General features: G+C 51.0%; 6 protein-coding genes and 2 non-coding genes across 8 annotated transcripts, besides 3 other annotated features; 3 read left to right on the top strand and 5 right to left on the bottom strand.

The window, feature by feature from the left end:
- Nucleotides 1–144: 144 nt before the first annotated feature.
- CYME_CMH038C (hypothetical protein) lies at nucleotides 145–552 on the bottom strand (the record flags this gene model as incomplete). The annotated part of the gene is made up of 1 exon (XM_005535967.1): nucleotides 145–552. One exon carries the CDS (start codon nucleotides 550–552, stop codon nucleotides 145–147), a length of 408 nt encoding a protein of 135 aa, XP_005536024.1.
- Nucleotides 553–2,734: 2,182 nt separating this feature from the next.
- On the top strand, nucleotides 2,735–4,499 carry CYME_CMH037T. The gene has a single exon (XR_002461295.1). It is a non-coding gene; the product is annotated as a hypothetical transcript (transcript).
- On the bottom strand, nucleotides 3,570–4,742 carry CYME_CMH036C (O-acetylserine (thiol)-lyase 2; the record flags this gene model as incomplete). The annotated part of the gene is made up of 1 exon (XM_005535966.1): nucleotides 3,570–4,742. The coding sequence occupies one exon, from the start codon at nucleotides 4,740–4,742 to the stop codon at nucleotides 3,570–3,572; it is 1,173 nt and encodes a 390-aa protein (XP_005536023.1).
- Nucleotides 4,743–6,811: 2,069 nt separating this feature from the next.
- Nucleotides 6,812–9,772: a sequence feature (possible transcribed region).
- CYME_CMH034C (probable DNA repair endonuclease XPF) lies at nucleotides 7,328–10,366 on the bottom strand (the record flags this gene model as incomplete). The annotated part of the gene is made up of 1 exon (XM_005535965.1): nucleotides 7,328–10,366. The coding sequence occupies one exon, from the start codon at nucleotides 10,364–10,366 to the stop codon at nucleotides 7,328–7,330; it is 3,039 nt and encodes a 1,012-aa protein (XP_005536022.1).
- A 223-nt stretch (nucleotides 10,367–10,589) lies between these two features.
- Nucleotides 10,590–12,102: a sequence feature (repetitive element).
- A 2,350-nt stretch (nucleotides 12,103–14,452) lies between these two features.
- Nucleotides 14,453–16,756, bottom strand: CYME_CMH032C (similar to protein phosphatase 2C; the record flags this gene model as incomplete). The annotated part of the gene is made up of 1 exon (XM_005535964.1): nucleotides 14,453–16,756. The coding sequence occupies one exon, from the start codon at nucleotides 16,754–16,756 to the stop codon at nucleotides 14,453–14,455; it is 2,304 nt and encodes a 767-aa protein (XP_005536021.1).
- A 1,365-nt stretch (nucleotides 16,757–18,121) lies between these two features.
- Nucleotides 18,122–20,400: a sequence feature (repetitive element).
- A 15-nt stretch (nucleotides 20,401–20,415) lies between these two features.
- On the top strand, nucleotides 20,416–21,180 carry CYME_CMH030C (hypothetical protein; the record flags this gene model as incomplete). Its single annotated transcript, XM_005535963.1, has 1 exon — nucleotides 20,416–21,180. One exon carries the CDS (start codon nucleotides 20,416–20,418, stop codon nucleotides 21,178–21,180), a length of 765 nt encoding a protein of 254 aa, XP_005536020.1.
- A 3,649-nt stretch (nucleotides 21,181–24,829) lies between these two features.
- On the top strand, nucleotides 24,830–26,420 carry CYME_CMH029T. The gene has a single exon (XR_002461294.1). It is a non-coding gene; the product is annotated as a hypothetical transcript (transcript).
- Nucleotides 25,252–26,682, bottom strand: CYME_CMH028C (probable alpha-1,3-glucosyltransferase ALG6; the record flags this gene model as incomplete). Its single annotated transcript, XM_005535962.1, has 1 exon — nucleotides 25,252–26,682. The coding sequence occupies one exon, from the start codon at nucleotides 26,680–26,682 to the stop codon at nucleotides 25,252–25,254; it is 1,431 nt and encodes a 476-aa protein (XP_005536019.1).
- Between the last annotated feature and the right edge of the window lie 33 nt (nucleotides 26,683–26,715).

Below are 26,715 nucleotides of genomic sequence, written 5' to 3'. Positions count from 1 at the left end.
CGACGTGTCCATCGGATCGTGCAATGCAAGCTCTTTCTTCAGCGAAGCCATCGTTGCCGATGGCGAGCGAGTACTGGCGACAAGGTCTTACGTACTGCTCGCAAGTGAGACCACCTCTGCGCCATGCAATTAGTCCGCAGCACTTCATGGAGACGCTTGAGCGTTAGCGGCCAGATCGTCTGCGAGAACCTCGCCTGTGCCAGCACTTTGTGTCAGTTCAGCTGACTGCGGAGGCACGTACTCAGGATTCGGTAAGCGTTTTGCCTCATATATTCTTCTGTCATTGTGAAAGATACTCTCCGACTTATCTATAGCGAAAGACATTAAACCGTGTTGGTCCCGCCAAACCTGCTCTTCGTCTAGGCGGTTATACCTCTCGATGCCGCCCACGCTGCGGTCTCGCCGATTGAATGTGATGCTAGAAGAGTTCAGCACCTTGTGGGAAAAGTGGTAGAATGCCACCACCACACCCAGGCCGACAGCACTCAGCACGGGCAACACCTCCGTCTTCAACCACGTCCGACGAAAGTTACTCCAGCCAGTCGAAGCCATAGAGCTCGATCGTTTCACTTTTGGATTAGCACGAAATCTCCCGACACACGCACACACTGTCACCCGAAACGCACGACTGCAATTCCTCGTTCAGCCGCTGGCAGCCGTTAGCGTTACGCTCTCTCAGAGACCACGGGCTCCGTGGCGGAGAACGCGCCGCACGGCGCGGGTCCCGTCTCTAGCACACATCGCAAGCGCCGCCGCCGGAGCGGATGCGCACCCGTTCGGATCGCCTGCCGGATAAACGGTACCTCGAGCCGCAACTTTTGCATCCAACAGCCGTCTCTGATTGAAATAGAACATTCAAATGCTCGCTAGCTTTCTGCGTTTCGATTACATCACCCAACGTTTTTAGACGTGCATCCCCTACGTTCAAAGTACAGTTAGAGGGGCTTACGGATTCATGTGCAGTTTCAGGATTCTCGATTGTCATTGCGGAGTAGCGCTTTCGACGCTTTCCCGTTGGAATTCGCAATGTCACCGAGATCAAGATGATTCACGCTGCCCTCGAACGAGTGTTCATAGAGTAAACGCCATCATTATTCAATGCACGCGTTCAAATTCACACTCTTCTTTTGTCCCTGCCCAGAGCATGCTGAAATCGCGCATCCTTCCAGAATCGAACCTGTGTTTTTCAGCTTTGTTGTGGAGGGGCGCTGCCGCGCAAATGCTTGGCCAATGCATTGCTTGAATAATGAGTGTACCAAAGGAGAATAGCAGTTGATCGACGACATGCAGTTCGTGCGGCGAGCGATGCGCGTCTTATCTGGTGCTATTGAAGGGCTTACGATCCACTGTAGGAAGGGGCAGTGGCGAAAAGCGAAGAAAGATGCGAAAATAGTGGAATCGAGGGGAGAGAGACGGGAGTTTCGTGCTTCCGCGAGGATCAGTCACATTCTTGACCGAGATCGATAGCGAGACACTATCCATTGCCAGCGAACGCGAACGTCTTTCAAGCTGTACAACCCGTCCACTGCCGAAACGTACCCCGGTTCAGGCGAGCAGATACGCTCGTAAGCAACGAGCAAGGTAAATGCATGGCCCGGCGGACTTGCTGCGCAATGCGATCTACATCGGCCAGGGTAAGTGTAGAGCGAACCTCTAGAGCTGCGCTTCCGAGAGACCCGCGGACGAGTTCCACGCTACTGTTTGGTAATCGACGATGCTCGGGGACCACGAAATTGAGCTTCTCCGACTTCCAGCAACTGCCGGAAGTTCTTCCTGCGCGTCTGTCATCTTGGCTTAAGTATAAGGGAGCGAATGATAGAATGGACTGAATACCTTATGGAACAGAGTAGAGTCTAAGAACCCTTGGATCCATTCTCGCAAGCGGGTAGACCGTGTGGACTCGATGCTCACGAGTATATGACCTGCCTTGGCGCCCTTCATACGACTCCGAAAAATTTATGGGCACAACATACAGAAAATGAAAAGCATGCACGGAAGCGAACGTTGAGATAACGAATTGCATAGCATGATCTTTCGTGCACAGCGGGCAGAGAATTCGTGGAGGATTTCATATACACAAAGCTGGCGATCGCATCTTACGGCACCGGGCTCGGAAACCGAGCACTCCTTCGAGAGCGGTTTCTGCACACGACAAGTGGACGTACCTAGCAATGAAGCGAGTACGCTCGCGCCAGTTGGTAGCCCTCGGAAGACAAAATACCGCGGGCGTATGGGAACAACTGAATACAGCCAAGCGCATCCGCTGCGAACGGCACACCCAGGGTATATTCAGAGCACATGAAAGTTGCAAACGAAGCTTTAATCAAACCGCTTTACTGTGCATGGAATGCATGAACGCCGGCCGGAAGTAGTGAAATCTGGACTCTAAAGCAGTCATGAGTATGCTTCTGTTGCTGGCAATAGATATAGAGGAAAATAAAAGACCAGCCTGGTGAAAGCCGGAGATCCGAGAGACGAAAAGGAAGCAGTTGCAGATAAGGGCCACACAGGCTTCCTCTGATGACGGTGACATGAGAGCAAAATTTTAGTGCGTACTCCAGAGTTAGCGAAGAGGATCCGCTCCATTCTATTCTGACATAGAAGGTATCGTGTAGCGGCGGATTCCGGTTCGATGCTCGACCGCAAACTCTTGAAGATGCGGTATCATCGGAGACGCGTGTTCGCTGCGCCGCCGTTCAAATCGCTATCCCGCAGGGCGTCAGCGCTGCCAGGCCGACTAGGTGGCGCCTGTGGTTCCCTGCGCACTCCAGGTCGTATGCAGTCGCAGAAACAGTCGCTGGAAAGCTCGGACCAACACGCAACTCCTCAACCTATTGGTGATTCTGCAACGGTAGAGGACTTGCTCCATCGAGAGTGTGAGCGCTTGGTCAGCCAGCTCCGGAGACGAGGAGCACAGCTGGAGCAGCGCTTGCGCTCTAATGCTCAACACCAGATAAGGCTCTTGGAGCGGCTGCTGGACTAAGGCCGTGTTTACCCATGAGCACATACAAAGTATCTGCCTTAAGGTCTGGATTCGGCGAGAAACTGCCGGTGTTCCCGACAGGACGCTTCAAGAGAGAGCTGCGTTGTCTGCTTTACGCTGCGAAAACAGTCTAGTCCAACGAGTGCCGTCCTTGAACGGTGGAAAATTCTGCGCCTGTGGTGGCATAGAAGCACCGGCAACTGGTGCCCGGTGCCATACTCTGCTGTGGTGTTTGACCTATGTTCCTATTCCAGGCGAGGCACTCCACAGGGACGCGGTCTGAAGCCGTTGGCCGTCTATCAGAGCGACAGCGCGTCGAGTTCGGCCCCTTGCCCATGATAGTCGGATGCGCGTTGCCCGAAGCGCAAGTTGCTTACTAACCGGGAACGCTTGCGCTCTCAATGTAGAACGGGTGCACAGTATTGAAAACGCACTCTTGCGCCGAGCAGAGAGCATCCTGCGCACTGCATCGTAGGCGGCCGGTCTGGGTATCAAGAGGCTAGCGTTTCGGAAATCTCAGTGCTTTCTGGCAAAACGCTTCAAAAAGCACTGATGACGATAGAGTAGAAATTCCCAGTGTTCCCACTCAGGGGACATACACTTTAGACAGCGCAGCAGCCAAATCTGGTTTCATGGAATCCGACAACCAGGTAGGGATCGGCAATTTCTTTTGCTCGAGAAAACTCGGCTGAAACATTTTCTTTTGATAGCGAGAACCGCCATCACAAAGGATCGTCACGATGGTATGCCCAGGGCCGAGACTCTCTGCAACCCTGATCGCGCCGGCAATATTGATACCACTTGAGAGGCCAATGTGCAACCCTTCGTGCCGCACGACATCATAAGCTGCTTGCAGTGCCTCTGCATCACTGATCTCGAAGCTCATATCTGGTACGAATCCTTCAAGGTTCCCAGTAATTCGACTTTGACCAATGCCCTCGGTAATAGAATCGCCGACGGAGACGAGCTCTCCGCATTGATAGTATCGCACGAGAGCGGCCCCTTGCGGATCCGTTAGTGCAATTTTAATGCCAGGATTCTTTGCGCGCAAAAATGCACTGACCCCCGCCAGCGTGCCGCCAGTGCCGACAGCACAGTTGAACGCGTCAATATGACCATCGAGTTGATCCCAAATTTCTGGACCGGTAGTTTCCTCATGAGCTCTGCGGTTTGCAGGGTTATCGAACTGGTTTGCCCAGAATGCACCAAGTTCCTTGGCTAGCCTCTCGCTCAGGCGTACGTAGTTGTTCGGGTTTCTGTATGGCGCAGCTGGAACTTGCACGAGCTCGGCACCACAGGATCGGAGAAACTCTTTCTTTTCCTCAGACTGTGTTTCTGGAATAACTATCACCGTTCTATACCCGCGGGAGTTTCCCAATAGCGTTAAACCGATACCAGTGTTCCCTGCTGTGCCTTCTACCACAATTGAGCCGAGCTTGAGCGTCCCTCGCTTTTCAGCGTCGGTGAGAAGGTAGAGAGCAGCGCGGTCTTTCACAGATCCGCCGGGTTCCATAAATTCGGCTTTACCATAGATGTTGCAGCCAGTCCGCTCGGAGGCACGCCTTAGCTTGATCAGCGGCGTGTTTCCTATAGCATCCTCGAAAGAGTCATAAACGTTATGTACGAGTCTCATATCAAAAAGGCAACGAAGCAAAACCCGCTCGCGCGTTGAGCGCGCAACCCGGCCTCGAGTTTCTGCTTTGTATCGCAGGGGGCGAAAAGAGCATTGAGCATGTCCGTTCGCAGCATGTTGGACCATTCCGCGAGTAGGTCTGGTTCTCTGGGCAGAAAGTTGGCATGAGTATGTGCTTCGTGCCAGGCCGCAGACTGCAACAAACTTATGACTGGAGACTTTCTCTTTGTCGAGATGCTCGTTGAAAACAAGAAAATTTTTTCGTCACCGACTCACAGCCTGCAGCTGCTCTTCGAATAAAAAGCATTGAGTTCGAATGCTAGCCCAATAAAAAATGGAGCTCTCGTTTCCTCGGATGGTTCAGGGCCAAAATAAAACCTTCGATTCGGACACTCGTCCATAGGAAGTCCGGAAGAAACAGCGCACCAACGGGGAGCGAGTCACGCGTGCGCTGCGATTCTCGGTTTAGTCGCCTACGTGCCCGGAGGCGTAGCGTCGGTTTTCGCCACCATTTGCGCCTCGGGCATAGGCACGCGTAACTTCACTGGCTCCCTGCATGCATACATGCATACATACGCTCGCACAGACACGGCTTTAATGCGAAATCGACGATACATGCGTAGTATTCTGGAGGAGCGAGGCCAACTAGCACAGGGCCGCTGCCTTTGGATGACGTTCTTGTCGGTATCTGAAAAAACTTTCGCCGTTTCTACAATCTGCGGAATTCGTTGTTCAAGACACGGCAAATAGATCGCTCGCAAATGCCCTTGACTAGATGGAATGCCCATTTGCTTACGCTGTGCCACATTACTGAATATGATAAACATGAGCTCTAAACAATTGTCATAAAAAATGGAAAACCGAATTCCTCGATCAGTTCCCGCCTTTCAATTTGTTTCCGAACTATTCTGGAATATACAGCCTCGACATTCAAAGCCCAATAACAAGGGCCTATCGATTCCTACTAGGATTTCGGATATTTGGTTGCCTGGTCAGCGTGGCTCCTTCAAATCTTTTGCGGGAGTAATTCTCCGCGTAACCGGCATGAAGATGATTCTCGATGCACTCGACTTCGGTTTCTGAAGATGACCACTATGATCGACAAATTCGTGGGTGTAAACCTCGATTTGATCTCGTTCCTTACATTTACCAGGCTCAAATCACGAAGTGGTTACGGTTTCGATCTTTCAGTTTCGGGGCAACTCGTCGCCGCAGCGATTCGGCCGCTCGACTGACGAGGAGAGAACTCGACGTGACCCGTTGACGCCAACTTTACACGTTTATGCGGAAATACTAGTGACCTTGTCGCATCGAATTATCGATTACGTTCGGAATACGAATCCATCGCGGTTATTGGCCAGCGACGAGACGGAATCCGGCACCGGCAAGGCGCCTATAACGGGACACGGTACCAAAGAGGTCTATCTCTGCTATTTGCATGGAAAAATGTGTTGACCTCGGAACTGAGTCACTGAAGCGATCGCTTCCAGTAGAGCTTGCATTACCGCTTTGCGGGAAGGAAGCGTAGAGGGATCGAGTATGCCTGACTTGTAATTCAGCCCGAAATTTTCGTCCGGAACTCGTTTCATTATTTACAAGACCGCGCGCTGCAAATCCCTTACCGAATAAGACAGGAGGCGTTTGCGCCTGTAGCGGACAGAGTTCTCGCCAAGTAAATCGGCAAGAAGTAGCATGCGATCGTAGGGTACGATACTAGGTACGGAAACCGAGGAGGGCATCGATGAGCGCCTCATGGACTCGTCTAGGGTGCAATCCGAGCGATGGTGCGAGCGTCCACGCGCTACAGGGTGTCGCGCAGACATGTCGCGGACTTCTGGGATCAGCTAACCACAGTCGACTGTTTTCGCCGAGAAGGGCGCACTTGGGCTGTATAAAAGAAATTGAAAATGGAAAGCGATACGTAGATCGCAACTACCGCCTCTGTATGAAATGCATCGACGACATTCAGCAACGGTTAAATGAAGACTTTGTTGCTGCTATCAACACCCTTCGTCTGCAGTCAACGGAGCTGGAGGTACGGGATAGACCGGCGTATTTAATGCAGGAGATAAGAGAGGGGAGAACAAGCAGTCGCAGAAAAAGCCCGTAGAGTCCGCTATTGAGGATGTGTGAAAAGGGATCCAAGCTTTAGAGTATGCGCCGGTGTTACAGAATCTGTCATATTTGATACTTACATGCGTGTAATGTGTCAAGGATGATCGCCTGGTACAGACGCTCAAACTTATATTCCTTATGACAAGTCTCATATATGTCGTCGAACCCTAAACCAGAGGGTTCAAACGATACGCTTTTCTTTTCGTGTCTGGACCTCTTGGACGAGGTGTTTATTTTACGTGCCAATCTGGAGACCTGTTTGAAAAGAGGGTACTTTGAGCTCGCACTCGAGCGTCGACGCAGTCGCTCGCAACACGTGGAATTACACCAGCTCGACGCTTCGAGATCTATATCGTCCGCTACGAAACCGAACGATCGAGACGTACAGCCTGCGCGAACCGGAGCGCTGCCAGACAGCGTGGAAAGCGAGTACGAACCGAACGCAATAGAGCGCCTGCACAGTCGCGGACTTCACCTCGAGTGTGCAAGGGATTCTTTTACTCAAGCTGTTCAGCTAATCTTCCAGCTTGAGGAAAAGCTACAGAAGGTATTTAGGGACGCCACTGCTTTCAGAGACCATGAATCGCTTCGTTAGCCTACAAGTCGGCCGGTGACGTAGACCGAATTTTTTTGCTAACTGGTTCAGCTCCGGCAGCCGATGCAGAAACCTCATTCGGATCACGAAACTCCGTGTTGATGAAGGAGATGAGCTGCTTTGCAAGAGTCGGCCCGAAATGCTTCGCCATATTATCAGCTTCAGCGTTCGCCAGATCCGTCAGCGTTCGAAACTGGCGCATGAGCGCAAACACAGTTGCATTCTCGACGCCAGGCAGACAACGAAGCATGTCAAAAGGACGCATAGCGAAAGCGTCTCGTGCATTCATCACCGAATAAAGTGAAGCTTCTGCGGATGAGTCCTCGGTCGCTTCGGATTCGCCTGAAATCTGGCCCGTCGGTTCACCCGACGGTTCCGCTTCCCCAATTTTTAATGTGCCAAACACTTCGGCACCTGCTTGGGGACCTCGACACCACAGTAGGCGTAGACGAGGAAAATGAATTGTCAGTAGGCACAGTTTCCCGATTCCCGTGGCAGGACCATGCGAGGAATTCTCCTGAAAGGAGAGACTAGGCGCGAACAGATTTGTCACATGTGCTTTCGCTCCCGTGCTCCCGATGTCATCTTCCTGGAGCTCGATCATCAGCAACGGGTATCTATATAGTCGACACATTGCTTGGCATTGCGTATAAAGTCTCCCAGACGCCAAAGAACTCGTCAGATCCGGGATACTTTTGCGCTCGACACAAATATCCGGTGTGAGTACATAATCCCCTACTTTCAGGGTCCGAGGAAGCAGCTCGAATCCCGCTTGATACAGACAACCAGGAAGCGTCGAGCGAAATTCTCGTACATCCACAAGAATCTGGGGACGTCCAGACGAGGGCGAAGGTCTATCCGCCTTCGCAAGGGATCCCGCCCAAAGTGGCCAATAAATGCGTTCGGGCCCAGTATCCGGTACAGCCACGGCAGAGCTCTGATCGAGTCGAACGGCCATCGACGCCTTATGGCGGATCAAGGTTTGAAATGCGTGCTTCTCATCTGCTATTGCATTACAATATAGCTCATATTCGGGGGATTCTTCGTAAAATACTGCATAGACCCGGATCTTTGCAAATCTCGAGTAAGCGGCTTGGTATACTTCGATTTCTCGGACGTGTTGCAGGGTAGGATCCAACATAATAATTGAACACGGTTGCGAATCCAGCAAGAAAGGCAGTATGGTGGAGGGTCCGATGAGGTTTTCAACGCCCGTGCTGCTCTGTCTCCTGCCATAGGATTTGAGCAAAATCTCTACACGCGCTGCATCTGCACACTGCGACACGGCACTACTGGCATGCGCGGGAGCTGAATTGTAGTTATCCGACGCTGATTCGCGGGGGGATGCATGCCCTGCGGCATCGCCCTGTAGGTGACCGAATTTCTGCCCAGGGGAATCGTGTTCTGCTGTGATCCTCTGATTTGGTGCGTGTTGTCGCATATCAGTACAAGCGCTCGAGTGCTCACTTTCCGCGTTCGACGAGGATTGCGAGGCATCTATGGCATCTGACTTGACCCTAAGTGACGGCACCGCTTTCGACATTGTTGCCGTCGTCGGTCTGACAGACTCACGGGCTTTTCCACCGGATTTCGTCCCAAGATACAAAAGCAGTCGTCGATGCAATGCGTCGAAAGCGCCTTCACGATAGTGGAGATACTCGGCGAGAAACTGAATAGTGCAGGGCTCTCTCCCCAGAACAAGAACTCGACGAGTCGATGCGTCCGATACGTTTCCATGCCTCTGATGACCCATGAGCATACTTACAACTTCATCAAGTAACTCTTTCAAAAGTTCCCATTTGCTGTTCGGTTCCGGACAGACAAGCTTCTGGCTGAATTCGAACGGTAACTCACCAGTCTCGCTGGCTCGTAGGTCAAGCGCTGCATCCTGCATTCCCATTAGTTTGGAGTCTCCCCCAGTGTCGGTGCCTCGGAAGACTCTCTCCCTGGCCAGTCTATACAGATTTTGCGCCGATTCCATCGCCATCCACAAACTGGTCGCTCCTTGTGTATCCCTCAATGACTCTAAATATGCCAAAAATGTGACACAGTCATCGTCCAGCAGACTCGAAAGAATGCTATTCAGGTTCTGGATATCCTGCAACAGCTGCCTGCTACGAGAATTCAATCGCCGCCATTCTTGCCCGATGCGCTGGGCGGCTTGTAAGATGCTCCTACTGGTAGCCGCTACCCTCAAATCACTCTCATCTAGTTCCGCGGCCGGCGAACTGCGTCTTAATTCGAAAAAGCAGGATCGCATGAGCACAAGGATCTCGTCCTGAATGGCTTTCATCAGTGCAGTCATAGGCTGATGCAATTCCAGCAACTCTATTCCCGCGCTCGATGAGGAATGAGTCCCATAACCTCCATCTACGTAGCTCTGTGGATTTTCTGTCTTGTGCTCAAGGGAGGTAACGACATCAACGTGAAAACGAGGATAAAGCAGTAACCTTTCGAGTCCGAGAAGGCGCATCAGTTTTTCTGCTGAGTGAAATCCGCGGCACAATGCTGGTGCCGCGTCACTAAAGGCGTGTATGAAGGTATCCTCCAGTTCACATCTTCCTACGTATTCTCTAAAAAGACGCGTTACAAAAGTTTCGCTTCGATGTTCTGAGATTTCATGTGCGTTATAAATCAGAATACCCAGAAAACTCAGCGTGGGGACTTTTTTTGCCCCGTGATCACCCAGCTGAGATACTGCTGTAAGAAGGTCCACAGCCAAAGTTCGCGGTGTGGCAGCGATGATTCCTCCACATCCGTAGACTTCGAAGCGTTCAACCGCTGAAACGCTGGAACTCACATGTCTTGGGAGCAGGTGGATCGGGAATTTTGCAGGGTGCGTCGCTAGCAGACGGCCAAGTCGCTGAAAAACAGTTTTCGGGAAGTTGAGTGCCAAAATAGGTCTCCCTTCGCTTAGCAGAAGCTTTTCCGCTGCAACGATGGCAACGAGAGAACCTAAGTCTAGGCCGCGACTGAACACTGCCAGGCTGTTACCGCCTCTCAGAATCTCCGCCGCTGCAGTCTTTTCATAGTGAAGCATTTTGAAGCTGGCTCTGAATCACGAAGTCGAAACCTGGAAGCCCCGGAGCACAGCTCCACTGCTTCCAATCATCACGTGCCAGTAAAAGTACTTCTGACTGCGCAGGATACCAGGCTTTCAACCCAGGACACCTTAGTTGCTAGAAGAATATCCTGAGCGCTCGCTCTGTGCAGGCCACGACAGCGACAGCGAACGCCTTTCAAAAGAAAAACGTTGCTGCCGGCGGTGGACAGTAGTAGCGAGGAAGCCGCCCTAGACAAGACGTCTCCAACTAACGTGCAGACGCCTCCCAGTCTCTTTCGACCGGCCACCCACTACTGGTTCCAACTTTTTCTCATATAATCCTACCTTAAGCGGTTGTCCAACAAAATATTCTCTTGTCAACTCCGGAGGTCTTCTTTCCATCACCGCACATTTCCTTATATTGATAGCGGCGTTAAAGTTTCGATTCACAAACTGCATGCGTTTCTTGCCATTGGTAGTTGGACTCACTAGTGCAAGTAGTCCACGAACTTTCGTCCTCCTTTCCACTTGCTCTTTCGTCAGCGCTCCGAACATTTTTATATCCTCAGGGGTCTGCTGGCACTTTTCATCTCCAATCTCTGACGTTTACACCCCAATTGGTGGTGTGTATTGGTCGTTCGGAACTCATCTATCGGTATCGTGACGAAACGGTATGCGCACTCCTTGTACGCTCGTGTCGTTGGAGATGGCGCACACCTTTTTTTCGACGCCCAGCGCCTTGCTCCGTATGCCACTACGAGCCTCTGACTCTTGTGCTCCTTCAGGGCGCTCAACTGATTGAAAAAGTTCGCGAGCGCGCGCCGCTTCCCACAATACAGGTTCACACGCAGAGGAGCCCACCGGCGATTTGTATACTCTTTCCACAGCGCCTCCCAATGAGCAGCGCGAACTTCCATGAATTTCAGAAAAGTCTGAAAGTCCGCTCCGCGGCTCGTCACCTCGCTCATAGCTTCCAGGTGGTCCTTCATTCCTTCGTTCCACATCTCGATTTTCTTCCTCGCATTCATCATACCGGATTCTCGATAGTATCTCGCTCTCGAGAGCTTTAAAAGACGCATGTCTTTCTGACTTAAGTTGCCTTCAATGCCTCTTCCGCGCGCTTGGGTGCTGCGATGGCTATAATATTCGTGTTTCTGGGGTCCGCGCCAACGACAACGTCGTTCTCATGTACTTCTCGCGTCGCATGACCCGCCTCCTTCTCATCTTCATGCTTCGCCGCATCAACGACAAAGTCGGTCTCCTGCACCTCCTGCGTCGCAGGTTCCGCATCCTTCTTTTCTTCATGCTTCGCCGAGTGCGAAGCCGAAGACGGAACTGGACGATCCGCCTTCAAGAGCCGATAGTGTGCACATACGGGTACTCCATCGCTTTCGGTTATCCCCGTGAATATCTTTTTCTTGCCCTTATTGAGACGTTTGAAGTCGGATATAGTTTTCCAAGAAGTCTAGAGGTTTCCACCAATAGATGCCTCCCCGCTTACATCTAACTCCGAACTGATCTCCAGCATTACGTTGTGAATGTCGCTGGCGTCGATTGTCACAAAATGTGACTTGACGCCGCCGAGAGCAACGACGCTGAAGCGCCTCTCCGGAAACACAGCCATCCGTTTCGCCGACTCTCTATTTTCCCCCTACTCATCTGCAGTTCGGCCTTGCGTTCGAATTCTCGGTTCAGGAACACGAAATAGCGCAGGATGAGGGGATAATATCTTTTTCCATATCTGATACCTATTCTGCTGGGCTGACCAGCCCCAGGACCGCACGGTGCTCTTGAGCAGCCGCAGGGATCACAGAAGCTGCATTCGTGCTCTTGGTTGATGTCTTCTTGTCGACAAATTCGATCTCCTGTCCATTCTTACTATCGTTCGTGATGCTGGCAATGATGGTCCATCTCGCCCAGTGTGAGACGCCCAAGTAGAGAGCAAAATTGGAGCGTTTCATGAAGCGTTCCAGGTTCATGGCCATATGGGTCTTTAGGTTCGTGAGGGACTTGATCGCCCCGTATTCGCAAATACGCGAGTCACCCCTCTATCGAGTACCGTTGAAGCGGTAGTTGGAGTGATGTTCGTGGAGGGCATGTAATCGCTCATTTCTCATCGACATTTACCCTGTGCCAAATATTAGGTCACCAATAAAGGTCTTGTTGAAAAACTCTTCCGGAATCTCGAATATTTTGATGTGCGTGACGTCGCGATACATCTCCCTCGCCATATACATCAGTCCCAAAGAGGCGTAATTAACACTCCTGGAGTACGACTCCACACGGTTTCTGACGGCCTTTTGCGTCTCTTGCTCGTAGGGGTCCTTGATATGTCCAAGAAGACAGGCGTTCACTACCATCTCGTCGTACTCTCATCTTTCATGCAGCATGTGACATCGGACCTCCTGCATCTGCTTCTTCGTTTTCTCGTGTTCCTCTTTGCTCGGCGCGGTTTTTCTTTTTTTCCCGGCGGCCGGCAACATCGGCCCTTCAGGATCCCGACTTGCATGTGCGCTGCTTTCCTTTGGCGTTTTTATTTCGTCAAGATGATCGCACGTCTTCTTGCTCTTAGATGGGGCCTTCTCGGAGGGAGGGGGACTTTCGCAAGAAAAGCGACATGTGCCCCCATGTTTTAGCGTGTGCAGAACGCTCAGCGATTTACCCAGCGCAGTGTTCATCAAAATTCTCGATAGAAAACGCTCCTTAGATGCGGCCGAACCACGGCGTGTACGAAGTAATGAGAAGCAACCCTATCCCTACAGATTCGGCAAAGACTCGAACGCAAGGGGAACGGTAAAACATCACGTTGCCCGACAGAGGGATGTTTCCAGACGTCAGGGGAAGAGTCTGCAATGATTCGACGCAGTGGTCGGTACCGTTGTATGACCGCTATCTACGAGCGAAGCTGAGGCCACCAGATGAATCCACTCCACCCGTACCAGATGATATTCTCGTTCTCTTTGAGTTCGATCATACACACTATGGGCGCCCTGCTCCGCGAATACCCATGTACGCTCCGACAGTATCGTCCGAAGCAAGTCTCATTGACTAGAAAAACAAATCGATGCCCCTGCGCTTCAAACCGATCGCGACGATCCGAAGACGCTGTTGTTGCGATGTCGTTGGACGATGGCCGAGCGTGAAATTGGTATTCGTTTTTCCGACTGTATCGCAGTGATTTCAGGACCACACGAACAAGCTGGTGAGTAAGAGAGACACCCGTTGTGGCTTCTATCATCGCTTTTGCCTTCCACGCGGTGATGAATCGGTTGTTTTTTACCACGGACCCCAAGCACGCTTTGTGAATATCGGTTTTTTGATACGGAGCGGGTGTAGTGGTTTCTTTCGGTGTTCCTCAACCAGCTGAGTACTCTCGAAAGACTGACCTGAAGGAGGAATACATTACTTGCACGCTTCAGTCAAGGATATATATCCTACATGCAAATCGCCTATGTTCTATACGGTACATTGCAGAGTGATATCGATCTCCTCCTATACACTGCAGCAGGGGTGAAACGTAATTGATTCGAAAGACGTTAGTTGTACACGAGAATAAGCGACAGGCTCCTTCTTCTCCTTTGCTCAGTCCATGTTTCGCAGAATTGCGCCACAAGTGAGCAAAAGTCTTGTCGGATTCGTGGATCGGTTGGGAAAAGGGTTTTATGTGGAGCTGCACCGTGTAGGATTGTGGCAGAACGGGCTGTTCTGACGCCGACTTGAGAAATTCTCTATCCCGACGATTTGTAAATTTACGCAAGCACTAGCGCGCGAATTGGGCACTATTTTGCGCTACGCCAGCAGTTCATTTGATTCTCGAGAGCTGCAAAGCAAACATGCGCACCGAGCTGATGGCCCACGTCGTTCTGCGAAGCGTTGAGAGCAGTGAGTTCCGCGTTCCACAGAGGTGCAATCGTTGCGCTCCCTTTGTCATTCGACGGAGGTTACACTTTGATTGCTCTCGCCCTTAACATACGTGAGACCCAGCATCAGCCGGACAAGCAATCTCCTGCAGTAACAACTAGGAACGAGAAGACCGCTTCACAATATGCACGACTGGCTGCATCTTCAGGTTTGTGCTGATGTTCATATTTCATCGGAATGCTCGCCATATGTGCGCATCCATTCGGAAATCGATGCTCGCAGACGTTGAATGCGCTCCTTGGTATCACCATCTAGTTGCTCACAAAAATCTGTACAATCCATATTGCCTGTGTATGATATGGCTTCTTCTGCATCCCCGATCTCCGTTGGACGGAGGAATAAAACCAGAACTGAGCAGTCGTCACGAAGCTGAGGGCGCGGCTCAGCAGCACAGCTTCCACTGCTTTTGCCACCAGTCTGGCCCGCTGTACGCAAGCTCGCGGGTTCTATACTGTCGTGGAGGCGAAGCCACACGTACTGCATCAAGAGCTCGCTTGCCCTTCTTGGATCTATTGAGATCTGGTCTAGATTCCCCTCCAGAATCTCCCGATCGTGAAAAAAGTGACCCAAAAGCTCGACGACTACCTCTGGTTCAGCGTTCTCCCAGAATCCATCCGTTCCTAAAATCAGAAATTCGTCCCGATCCATCAAGGACACATGCTCAACATGCGGAGTTGCGGACACGTATCCTCCACAGTAAGGTGACTTCGCCCTAAAAATAGGGTAGAGTCGCTCGTTGAATCTTTGCTCTTTCAGGTATCCATTTCCAAAGGCGTGCGATACCTGCAGCTTGCCTTTGACGAAAAAATTATTGCCTATTTTCTGCACTACGGAGGGATCGTTGGGAAACCGCTCCATGAGAGCTTTCGAATTCTCGCTGATTCGAAGATTATGTGAGCGACACAGCCGAATCGCTTCGAAATTTTTTCGAGCCATACGCTTATTCGCTCCTTCTTGAGGATGCGGGAGCTCCGCAGCCGCGCAACATCGACGGCCCAAATAGGCCTCACAGTCTCCTAGCGAGGCAACGAAGAGATCCCTTCCACCATTCATCAGCGTTGCTGTTATGCAACAGGCTCCTGTTATTGCAAAATGTCCGTCGCCACTTCGCTCTAGATGTTCCCAGAGGAGCTCCAGGATCTTCTTGTCGACAAATTCAAACGTCTCTATCAGACATCTTGCAAAGCCTTCAATTCCAAGCTCCTGGAGCATAGTCGTATATTTTCCATTCTTAGTGCATCGGTCTCGAATCGTTTCTAGAAGCAGTTCGCCAACTAGCTCGCAGCACGTGGCTCCTTCGTGTCCATCAAACAAGCCCACCGTAAACGAGTCATCAGATTCGAAACCGCTGTCGCAGTCAGCGACTTCACACTCTGCCACATCGTGACTCCCAGGCGGAGTTGCTGGTCGTGTGAAACCCACAGCCGATCCGCTGCATTTCACGCTTTTGAGAGCGGCGACCGAGCTTGTGCCCGCCTCAGATCTTAGACTGGCTTGCGAAAGCTTGAAAGGCGCGTATGACTGGAAATCGCATATCAGACGCTGGCGTTCTACGTGCCAACGGTCCTCATTAGGTCTGTTGACTCCAAGTGACGCGACTGACCAGAGACGTCCAAGCACCGCCGTGTTCCGAGAACTCGCGCGGGACGTTGAGAGTTGCCTAGTTTCGTAGACAGGCATGCTGCTCGAAATTTGTTTCGAGACTATGCGCATTCGATAATCGACAACATCAAGCTGAACCAAGCCTTCATGCAATGAAGAAGAGCCCGTTGTAGCCGAGTCTGCGTATGAGCTACAGGGCAGTAGGCGTGCTTCCGCCTCAGGAGAACTGAAAATTTTCGGTGCATCCGAATGCCCTGCTACCGCAAATTTAGCATTCGTTGACGGAACAGTAACTGAGCTCACGTCTCCAGCGCGGTGCTTCATCGATGGCAGCTTTTGCGTATCATGAGACGCGGCATCATGAATGGAGAGGTCCCGCATGGTTTCGAGTGGTTCATTAGCAAGGGGCTCGCTTCCAGAGTCTGCTCGTCTGGAACGAAAAGCACCGTAACCGAAGCTAGGACACTCAGCAGGACGCTGTATTGTTTGGGTTGGTGTCCCCATATTGAAACCCTCATGCAGTTCCCATACGTATTGATCGACTCCTTCTGCGGCCCCACCACTAGAACTAGAGTAGCCACCAATACACTGTGGACGGTCCTCGAGCTCAGAGAGGCTGCTGCTGCTGCTGTTGCTGCTGTTGCTGCTGTTGCTGCTGTTCGGGAAACCGGCTAGGCTCAGTGTCCGGCAAGCTTCACAGGAACAAACCGACCGGCCTTCTGTGGACTCTCCCAAATGATCGTGTTTCCACTCCTGACCTCCCTGACGTTCCACAAGCTGCGTGCGGTGACGTTGTCCAGCTCTATGGCCGAAGCTCGGAGGCTTCGATCGAGTTTCGCTGGTTGGAAGTTTTCGGGGGATCATCCAATTCGTCCCAAGATGAGGTGCTCACTAAACCAAAACACCTCAACTTAAAGCAGCAAGGACCCAAATTGTTAGCGAAACTTCACTTCAGCCTAATATTTGAGGCTCTCAAAGACCCTCATGATGCGAGCAGTCCGTCGAAAAATAGTTTTCCGTTGGATCGATGACGTCCCGCGAGCTGCCATGCGGATCGGATCGATGGTGTCCCGCGCTAGCGCGGCGATCGCGATGATTTCAATGGCGGTACAGGGCGCGCGAACTGCGACACAGTCGATGTTCCCAGCTGCGCTCTTTCAACTCAATTACGTTTCACCCCTGCTGCAGTGTATAGGAGGAGATCGATATCACTCTGCAATGTACCGTATAGAACATAGGCGATTTGCATGTAGGATATATATCCTTGACTGAAGCGTGCAAGTAATGTATTCCTCCTTCAGGTCAGTCTTTCGAGAGTACTCAGCTGGTTGAGGAACACCGAAAGAAACCACTACACCCGCTCCGTATCAAAAAACCGATATTCACAAAGCGTGCTTGGGGTCCGTGGTAAAAAACAACCGATTCATCACCGCGTGGAAGGCAAAAGCGATGATAGAAGCCACAACGGGTGTCTCTCTTACTCACCAGCTTGTTCGTGTGGTCCTGAAATCACTGCGATACAGTCGGAAAAACGAATACCAATTTCACGCTCGGCCATCGTCCAACGACATCGCAACAACAGCGTCTTCGGATCGTCGCGATCGGTTTGAAGCGCAGGGGCATCGATTTGTTTTTCTAGTCAATGAGACTTGCTTCGGACGATACTGTCGGAGCGTACATGGGTATTCGCGGAGCAGGGCGCCCATAGTGTGTATGATCGAACTCAAAGAGAACGAGAATATCATCTGGTACGGGTGGAGTGGATTCATCTGGTGGCCTCAGCTTCGCTCGTAGATAGCGGTCATACAACGGTACCGACCACTGCGTCGAATCATTGCAGACTCTTCCCCTGACGTCTGGAAACATCCCTCTGTCGGGCAACGTGATGTTTTACCGTTCCCCTTGCGTTCGAGTCTTTGCCGAATCTGTAGGGATAGGGTTGCTTCTCATTACTTCGTACACGCCGTGGTTCGGCCGCATCTAAGGAGCGTTTTCTATCGAGAATTTTGATGAACACTGCGCTGGGTAAATCGCTGAGCGTTCTGCACACGCTAAAACATGGGGGCACATGTCGCTTTTCTTGCGAAAGTCCCCCTCCCTCCGAGAAGGCCCCATCTAAGAGCAAGAAGACGTGCGATCATCTTGACGAAATAAAAACGCCAAAGGAAAGCAGCGCACATGCAAGTCGGGATCCTGAAGGGCCGATGTTGCCGGCCGCCGGGAAAAAAAGAAAAACCGCGCCGAGCAAAGAGGAACACGAGAAAACGAAGAAGCAGATGCAGGAGGTCCGATGTCACATGCTGCATGAAAGATGAGAGTACGACGAGATGGTAGTGAACGCCTGTCTTCTTGGACATATCAAGGACCCCTACGAGCAAGAGACGCAAAAGGCCGTCAGAAACCGTGTGGAGTCGTACTCCAGGAGTGTTAATTACGCCTCTTTGGGACTGATGTATATGGCGAGGGAGATGTATCGCGACGTCACGCACATCAAAATATTCGAGATTCCGGAAGAGTTTTTCAACAAGACCTTTATTGGTGACCTAATATTTGGCACAGGGTAAATGTCGATGAGAAATGAGCGATTACATGCCCTCCACGAACATCACTCCAACTACCGCTTCAACGGTACTCGATAGAGGGGTGACTCGCGTATTTACGAATACGGGGCGATCAAGTCCCTCACGAACCTAAAGACCCATATGGCCATGAACCTGGAACGCTTCATGAAACGCTCCAATTTTGCTCTCTACTTGGGCGTCTCACACTGGGCGAGATGGACCATCATTGCCAGCATCACGAACGATAGTAAGAATGGACAGGAGATCGAATTTGTCGACAAGAAGACATCAACCAAGAGCACGAATGCAGCTTCTGTGATCCCTGCGGCTGCTCAAGAGCACCGTGCGGTCCTGGGGCTGGTCAGCCCAGCAGAATAGGTATCAGATATGGAAAAAGATATTATCCCCTCATCCTGCGCTATTTCGTGTTCCTGAACCGAGAATTCGAACGCAAGGCCGAACTGCAGATGAGTAGGGGGAAAATAGAGAGTCGGCGAAACGGATGGCTGTGTTTCCGGAGAGGCGCTTCAGCGTCGTTGCTCTCGGCGGCGTCAAGTCACATTTTGTGACAATCGACGCCAGCGACATTCACAACGTAATGCTGGAGATCAGTTCGGAGTTAGATGTAAGCGGGGAGGCATCTATTGGTGGAAACCTCTAGACTTCTTGGAAAACTATATCCGACTTCAAACGTCTCAATAAGGGCAAGAAAAAGATATTCACGGGGATAACCGAAAGCGATGGAGTACCCGTATGTGCACACTATCGGCTCTTGAAGGCGGATCGTCCAGTTCCGTCTTCGGCTTCGCACTCGGCGAAGCATGAAGAAAAGAAGGATGCGGAACCTGCGACGCAGGAGGTGCAGGAGACCGACTTTGTCGTTGATGCGGCGAAGCATGAAGATGAGAAGGAGGCGGGTCATGCGACGCGAGAAGTACATGAGAACGACGTTGTCGTTGGCGCGGACCCCAGAAACACGAATATTATAGCCATCGCAGCACCCAAGCGCGCGGAAGAGGCATTGAAGGCAACTTAAGTCAGAAAGACATGCGTCTTTTAAAGCTCTCGAGAGCGAGATACTATCGAGAATCCGGTATGATGAATGCGAGGAAGAAAATCGAGATGTGGAACGAAGGAATGAAGGACCACCTGGAAGCTATGAGCGAGGTGACGAGCCGCGGAGCGGACTTTCAGACTTTTCTGAAATTCATGGAAGTTCGCGCTGCTCATTGGGAGGCGCTGTGGAAAGAGTATACAAATCGCCGGTGGGCTCCTCTGCGTGTGAACCTGTATTGTGGGAAGCGGCGCGCGCTCGCGAACTTTTTCAATCAGTTGAGCGCCCTGAAGGAGCACAAGAGTCAGAGGCTCGTAGTGGCATACGGAGCAAGGCGCTGGGCGTCGAAAAAAAGGTGTGCGCCATCTCCAACGACACGAGCGTACAAGGAGTGCGCATACCGTTTCGTCACGATACCGATAGATGAGTTCCGAACGACCAATACACACCACCAATTGGGGTGTAAACGTCAGAGATTGGAGATGAAAAGTGCCAGCAGACCCCTGAGGATATAAAAATGTTCGGAGCGCTGACGAAAGAGCAAGTGGAAAGGAGGACGAAAGTTCGTGGACTACTTGCACTAGTGAGTCCAACTACCAATGGCAAGAAACGCATGCAGTTTGTGAATCGAAACTTTAACGCCGCTATCAATATAAGGAAATGTGCGGTGATGGAAAGAAGACCTCCGGAGTTGACAAGAGAATATTTTGTTGGACAACCGCTTAAGGTAGGATTATATGAGAAAAAGTTGGAACCAGTAGTGGGTGGCCGGTCGAAAGAGACTGGGAGGCGTCTGTACGTAAGTTGGAGACGTCTTGTCTAGGGCGGCTTCCTCGCTGCTCCTGTCCACCGCCGGCAGCAACGTTTTTCTTTTGAAAGGCGTTCGCTGTCGGCAGCGGGTTCTCAGCATGACTTCGCGGTTACTCAGGACCTGTTTTCCCTGCTTGGCCGTTGAAAGGGACTTTGGGACTGAGAACCGTGGTGGACTACCAGCAAATCTCGAAGCACTAAGTAACGACACACCTCAGGCACCGCAGCAGGAGCCGGCGAACGAGCTGCCGGGCGAAACGAAAGCGCACTGCACCGGTCTGTCAGTTTCGCAAGTCTCCGCTGAAAGTAGGGACGCGATCGCAGACGCGCCGAAAACTTCGTCAGAGGCCTCATCGGAGGGGAAGCACGATATTAGCTCAATTTTCGCGAGCTGGATAGACGAGACGTTTCGTAACCGAAACGTTAGACGGGCGCTCCTCCTGCGAAAGAGCGATTCCAAAGTATTGGCTAGCTATTGCGCTGCAACGGACAGCGGTGAAAATAACGTAAGTGATATGATAGGGCCCCTCTTTCTCGCATCTGCAGCGTATGCTGCGGATACAATTTTCGATGTTCTGAGCGCTCCCCGGCACCGTTTCGCACGATACACGTCACGAGATGATGATTGCATGAATTTGAATCATTTCGGACATAGGATGTGGAGCATCACTGGTTCACGCGGCTTCCAACTATCGGTTTATCACCTGAGGGAAACCTCAGATTACTGCATCATCATAGGCGAACGCAGTCAATCATCCGAGCCATTGTCGGCGCTGTGGGGGCACAGACGGTGGGTACTAGAGTCGCACTTGGTTCTTCTCGAGCGCGCGATCAAAGCAAGCATGTCTAGATGTGCGCTATAAGCGTGATTTTGATCATACTCATACCGACTAGGGATCCTACGCTACTGTACCGGATTTCAGCAAGGTCTCCACACCTGAGAACGCTGGGCCCCTTGCAAACCTCATCCACCAGCCCACCAGAACGCAGCCCGAAGGTTTCGGAAATGACAAAAAGGAATTTGGGCTCGCATACGTATGAAAATCGACCAGAGGAGGCGAATGCAACGCATGAATCAGAACACGACGACTGATTGACTCCATCACTGGACGCCTCCTTGATCAGTGTGTTCATCCTGTGCACAGTCGGTCCCCAAACGTTTCATTTGTGTTTGACGTCCTCTCAATTTTGTTCTTGTCGGTTTCAAGCGCAATCTGGGCCTATTGGCGATCTCATGGCTTCGCCTGCGCGAGTAAGTTGCCAGTAGGATCAGAAAGACCTTCGCAGATATCATGAATGCATTGCGCCTAATTTCGTATGCTGCGTCTGCTGTGCGCAATGCACTCGTGCTGGGTTAAGGGATGCAGGATTCATGAAGCCGACCGGACCATCCGGAAGCACAAGAAAAGTGTTTCGGATCACGTGTTGCCATCGAGCTTAATGATACAGTAGCGAACGCGTGGAAAAGCTTTCTCTCGATCACGTTCCGGATACTTGGCGGACTTGCGGGCACGGCGTTTACCGACAATGTCGACCAATTCCCATTGTACTGAAATTCTACATTCGACTATGCCATTCATAAACTGCATATGTTTCGCACGAGAGGCGATCGAACACCTCGACGGGATGCCTTTACGGGGATCATTGCCTATAAGTGTATTGCTTGATGTGATCATTGGTTGCGGCCGTCGTCCTCTTGCGAGCTCATTGTCGGCTGGTAACCAGAAGATATCGAAATAGCATGCTTCATTCTTGGCCTAAATGAACAAATTCAAGTGCGGGTCCTGGTTTAGAATCCCAAATCCATACTGGGGAACGCTGCAGGTCTGAAAAATATAGCAAACTGTAATCGAGTGCCGACAGATGCAAGAGCAAGGTGTGAAGTATACGGGCCATCTGGATGGGGTATATAGAGCAGATGTCTTTCTGAAAGGGCGTCGTCTATTTCTCGATGCTCGATCGGTGCAATACGCCTAATCTCGATACAAACTCTCCCACGAATATGCAGCGTTTCGTTTGAAAAGCTTTCCTCGATCGTCGTGAAACGTTTGGTTTTAGCTTAGCAGGGCCTTGCGGACATCAACATCATAGACGCCTGTACCAAAGCGACGTTCGATACAGCCAGAGCGGTTGATATTTGCGAGCAAACTCTTACGAAGAGTCTCGATCGGGGAGCAGAACAAGCAAGCCAAATTGTAGCAGACCAGCGTCTTTTCGATAATATGACTGACGCGCGCGCTTTGGGAAGGCCAGATGTCGTAGAGTTTCGGCTGCAGAATCGATGAGTGTAATTAAAATTTGCCAAATCAGGGATAGCTATATGCATGCTCAGTAATATCGAACAAATGAACACCATTATCGTCTGCTAAGTGCCCAGCGACGCCATTTGCGTTGGATAAATAGCGCTCCAGCCTTGAAATGTGGACCGTACCATTCTAGTACCTCACTCCGTGCGAGAATCCACCGTCCTCTCTCTTTGCAATTGACTCTTATAATGGCAAATCATTCTCGTTTCAACTTCGTGACCACACTGTGCAAAAAACAATTGCTCGAAATTTCGCTTGGCATAAAGGAACTGGGCGCTCTGGAGGCCGGGACCATTTCCGGATTTTGATCAGAGCTTTCAAGTCTCTGTGCAGAAGGTGCTCGTGCGCATAATTACTACTGAAATCACGTAATATCAAGTCTCTTGCCTTTGATGGCTTCGTAATCTCGCTGTTGGTCAGTTTACCATACAACAGCTCGTGTATCGGCTCCTGTTGCACTGTCGACTTCCGTATCAGTTTCAGCGTGCATCCGCGCTCGTAATGCGTGTGTCAACCTGAACTCATCGATGAAAATCGTAGAGAATAGATTTTCTTCACACGTTCTATGCTCTTTTGGAAGGAGTATGAGCACGGGCATTGCGCACTCCATCATGTCCAACGCTGTAGCTTATCAATCTTCAGGAATATCTTCGTCACTTACCACATCGCGAGAAAGATATCGAAACTTTGCGAGCCTTTCGGCTCTTTCCCGGCGACAAGCAGAGGAGCCACAAATCAGTTCAGGACAAATGAACACTGGACACAAATTCTCCTTCAAAGACTCTTCGAAGAATGGTGCAACAGTTGCGATTGACTCGTCTACTGCAGCTGTAGGGTAGAAGTGTCGTTTGACAAGGTGGTTAATGCTGACGACATGACACAACCAGGGATAATATGCTGGGACGAAGAGCAGCTGAGTGCGAATCCTGCCTGCGTACAATTGCCCTCTTTTAAGACAAGGGAATCGATGCTGTCTGATAGCAGGACACAAGAATGTATGAAGAAAGACTGGATGAGTGCTTCAGTGAAGGATACGGTGCTGCACAATAATGTCCATTGGACAATTTGGACGCAACCATATGTTTGAATCGCGATTAGAGCTGTTATCGTCCTTCTCGCTCCTCTCGGCTTTAATAGCATTCGCTTGCACTCTTCTGATTACCTATTAATAGGTCTAGCATTTCTCCTGAATGAAGCCGCATCAAATGAGACGAACAACCGTCCGTACCGTAACGAACGTTCTCATTTCATTCGCAAAGCGACAGCATACTGCAAAAAACCTCGACGGTCTCCTCTAGAAGCGCGATTTTATTGCTATCAGTCCGTGTTTCTTTGTCTCCTTCGTATGGACGAAAAGGGTGATCACCGTTTTGTGGGTTCCTCAGTAGTCTTTCTTCGAAAAAGAATCGAGTGGAAATGATTGAGGAGGAGACAGTCGTGTAGATAGCGACTGATGAGTACTGCTTTTGGTGCTCGGTGCTCAGAATGAGGACTACGAGAAGGGCGGTAGGTCCACATGCTTAGCATCAAATAACTGGCTTGTAGAGGTAAAGCCGGTTTGTTCGATGTCCAGCAATGAGGGCATCAGGTCTTTCTGCAGTCTTTCTCTAGTACAAACGCAACAGTGATTTTGTTGACTACCAATGGGAAAAATAAATAAGACCGAGAGGAATGTGCTTGTATACGTGTTCTGCATTTCACTCCTCTACATAAAAGCGACTGGGAGATCCCGACTTTAGCACGGACGCTCCTCCGTTCAACCAATTCCATTTGGAGATGAACACCCGGCGTGAAGGCTGGATGAATACCTTGACACGAGTCCCTACGAGCCACCGGTTCCAGTTTATGATGAAACCCGAGAATGTGGAGGCTCGATCAATCTAACGACATGGTTTCCCGGTTTGTCAGGCGTAGCAGAGGCATTCGCTGGAGCGCTTGGGATACAGTCGCTTAGATCGGGCCGTGAAAGGGAGGCTAAACAATGCCATCGCAAGCGTCAAACAACATAGTTTCACTCGTTAACCACGGGCAGAGCTTGCGTATACGGGCATGTCCTTTCAGACTTGCACTGATACACCATAAATACACGGGATTTCAGGCTTCAGACAAGAGGACATTAAGTTTTTCGCGAACGCCACCATGGTGCGCACTCCACGAGGGAGGCTGGCGCCCCCGTGGAACACTGCAGACAAATGAGGTTTTTTTCGAGTGCAAGGAACGGCAGGCTGTGTGCTGCTGCTTGTGTGCAGCTTCCGTCTGGTCGGAGTTCCCATACAATAGAGATCCAAACTATTAATGTTATCTTAATGCGCTAGCCGTCAAGCTATGTGCTTCACTTTGAGAGCGGTAGCTGCGTAGGCTCTTGCATCTCGCTTTACAGGTGAGACGTCTACAAACTCATGGGCGTCCACAATGCGAACGAAGGAAGGGCGTTCCTTGAGTCACTGCTTCACCGTGAACTTCTAGTGCTGCTCCAGGACGAGCGCCAGCGCGTGAGAGGAAGGCTTTACTGCGTCGACGGTCTCAAGAATCTCGTCTTGTACGATGCGGTGGAAGAGGTATGGTGTCCTACGCCCCAAACTTGGCAGGAACGACGCTTCTCGCTCACTGTAGTGCCGGCTCATAGCGTTATGAGAGTTTTTGTGGCGGAGCCCTCGAAAAATTCAAGGAGCGAAACAACAAGTTCCGAGCGCCCTCGACAGTGAAAGAGCAACCCGACAACTTTGCGTGCTCTTTGTAACACCAAAGCAGGAGCATAAGAAAGTTCAGGAAGCAGAAGATTGCAACGAAGTAAGGAAGCAAGTACGGATAACGTTCCCGAAAAGGATTCCCGTCAACAGCGAGAAGTATTCCAAGAGGAAGGGCGAGAAGCATCCAGGCTACAGAAGGACGGCGACCTCTTCCTAAACACGTCCAAATTATCAGCGCTACTAGCGCCATCGCTGAGCCTTCATGCAAAAACAGAGGCAGGAGAGAGAATACTGCCGTGGAAGTGGCCCAAATGATGATATCAGGATACTCATGGGCACATAACGATAGCGGCAAAAGTGGTAGGAGAATATGCTTCTCATGAACATGGTACGAGAAAAGATAGAACGCAAGCGAGCACCCTGTGAGTCGAATACATAGCCGAAGACGATCGCTTTCCGTAATACAACGACCCGGTGAGCCCATAAGAAACGGGATAACTGCCACTAGGGTCATGAGCCCGCAGGCTGGGGGCAGAAACCTGCTCCGTAGGAGCCCAGTTCGACGCAGCAGCGGCGATATTGTACACCAAAACGTTGCTACCTTGTCCTCGAAAACGCCTCGATGAAATGGGAACACCCTCCTTAACAAAGCGTCCAACTTGAACGGGTACAGGATGAAAAGAGCAACAAGAACGGAAAAAAGGACATCGTTGTCTGGGAACGCTCGCCTCCATGCCTGTCGCAGCGCGTCCATTGCAGGGACGGGCAGGAAGTAGATGGATGTCTGCTTGAAGAGCACCGCTGTCGCTATCATAGTGAGCTTGATTGTGCGATATCGCGCGATCATCCATAGGATGAAACCTAGCTGGATACATGTGTAGTGAAAGTGGGCATGATCGATCAAAATCCAGCAGGGCTGAAACAGGGTAAGGGACGCAAAGCGGTTGAGATCGCCACCAGACGCGAAATATGCTGCTGGGAAAAAGAACAGCAAGTCTACAAGCAGCACAGTCCCCCGGAAGAAAGCACGACTCGACTCGCTCTCGTAACCGTAGGCGTCGGCTTGCACCGCGCCCTCAAAATCTAAAAGTCTTGCGCAAATGCCAATAGCGAAAGCCAAATAAGCGGATAGGGGCGGGTAGTCTATAACCCAGTAGTCACCGGGATGCGTATACCAGTTCGCAACTGGCCGCATGTGCAGCGTCACTGCGCTCCAGTAACGGTGCGCTTCATAGTCTCCGAATCTTGGAGGTCTGTGCTCTCCAGAGTAAGGGAAGAGGCCTATGGACGCTCTTATGTAAATAGCGAGCACGATAATCAACAAAAGTTTTCGCAACTGGCCGAAGCGACAGCTTTGGAGCACTTTCATGGAAACCGCGATATACAGTGCCAATTGTCGTTT

Source organism: Cyanidioschyzon merolae, chromosome 8 (genome assembly GCF_000091205.1).
Source record: "Cyanidioschyzon merolae strain 10D DNA, chromosome 8, complete genome".
Taxonomy (NCBI): Eukaryota; Rhodophyta; class Bangiophyceae; order Cyanidiales; family Cyanidiaceae; genus Cyanidioschyzon; species Cyanidioschyzon merolae.
This window is presented reverse-complemented; position numbering and strand designations above follow the sequence as displayed.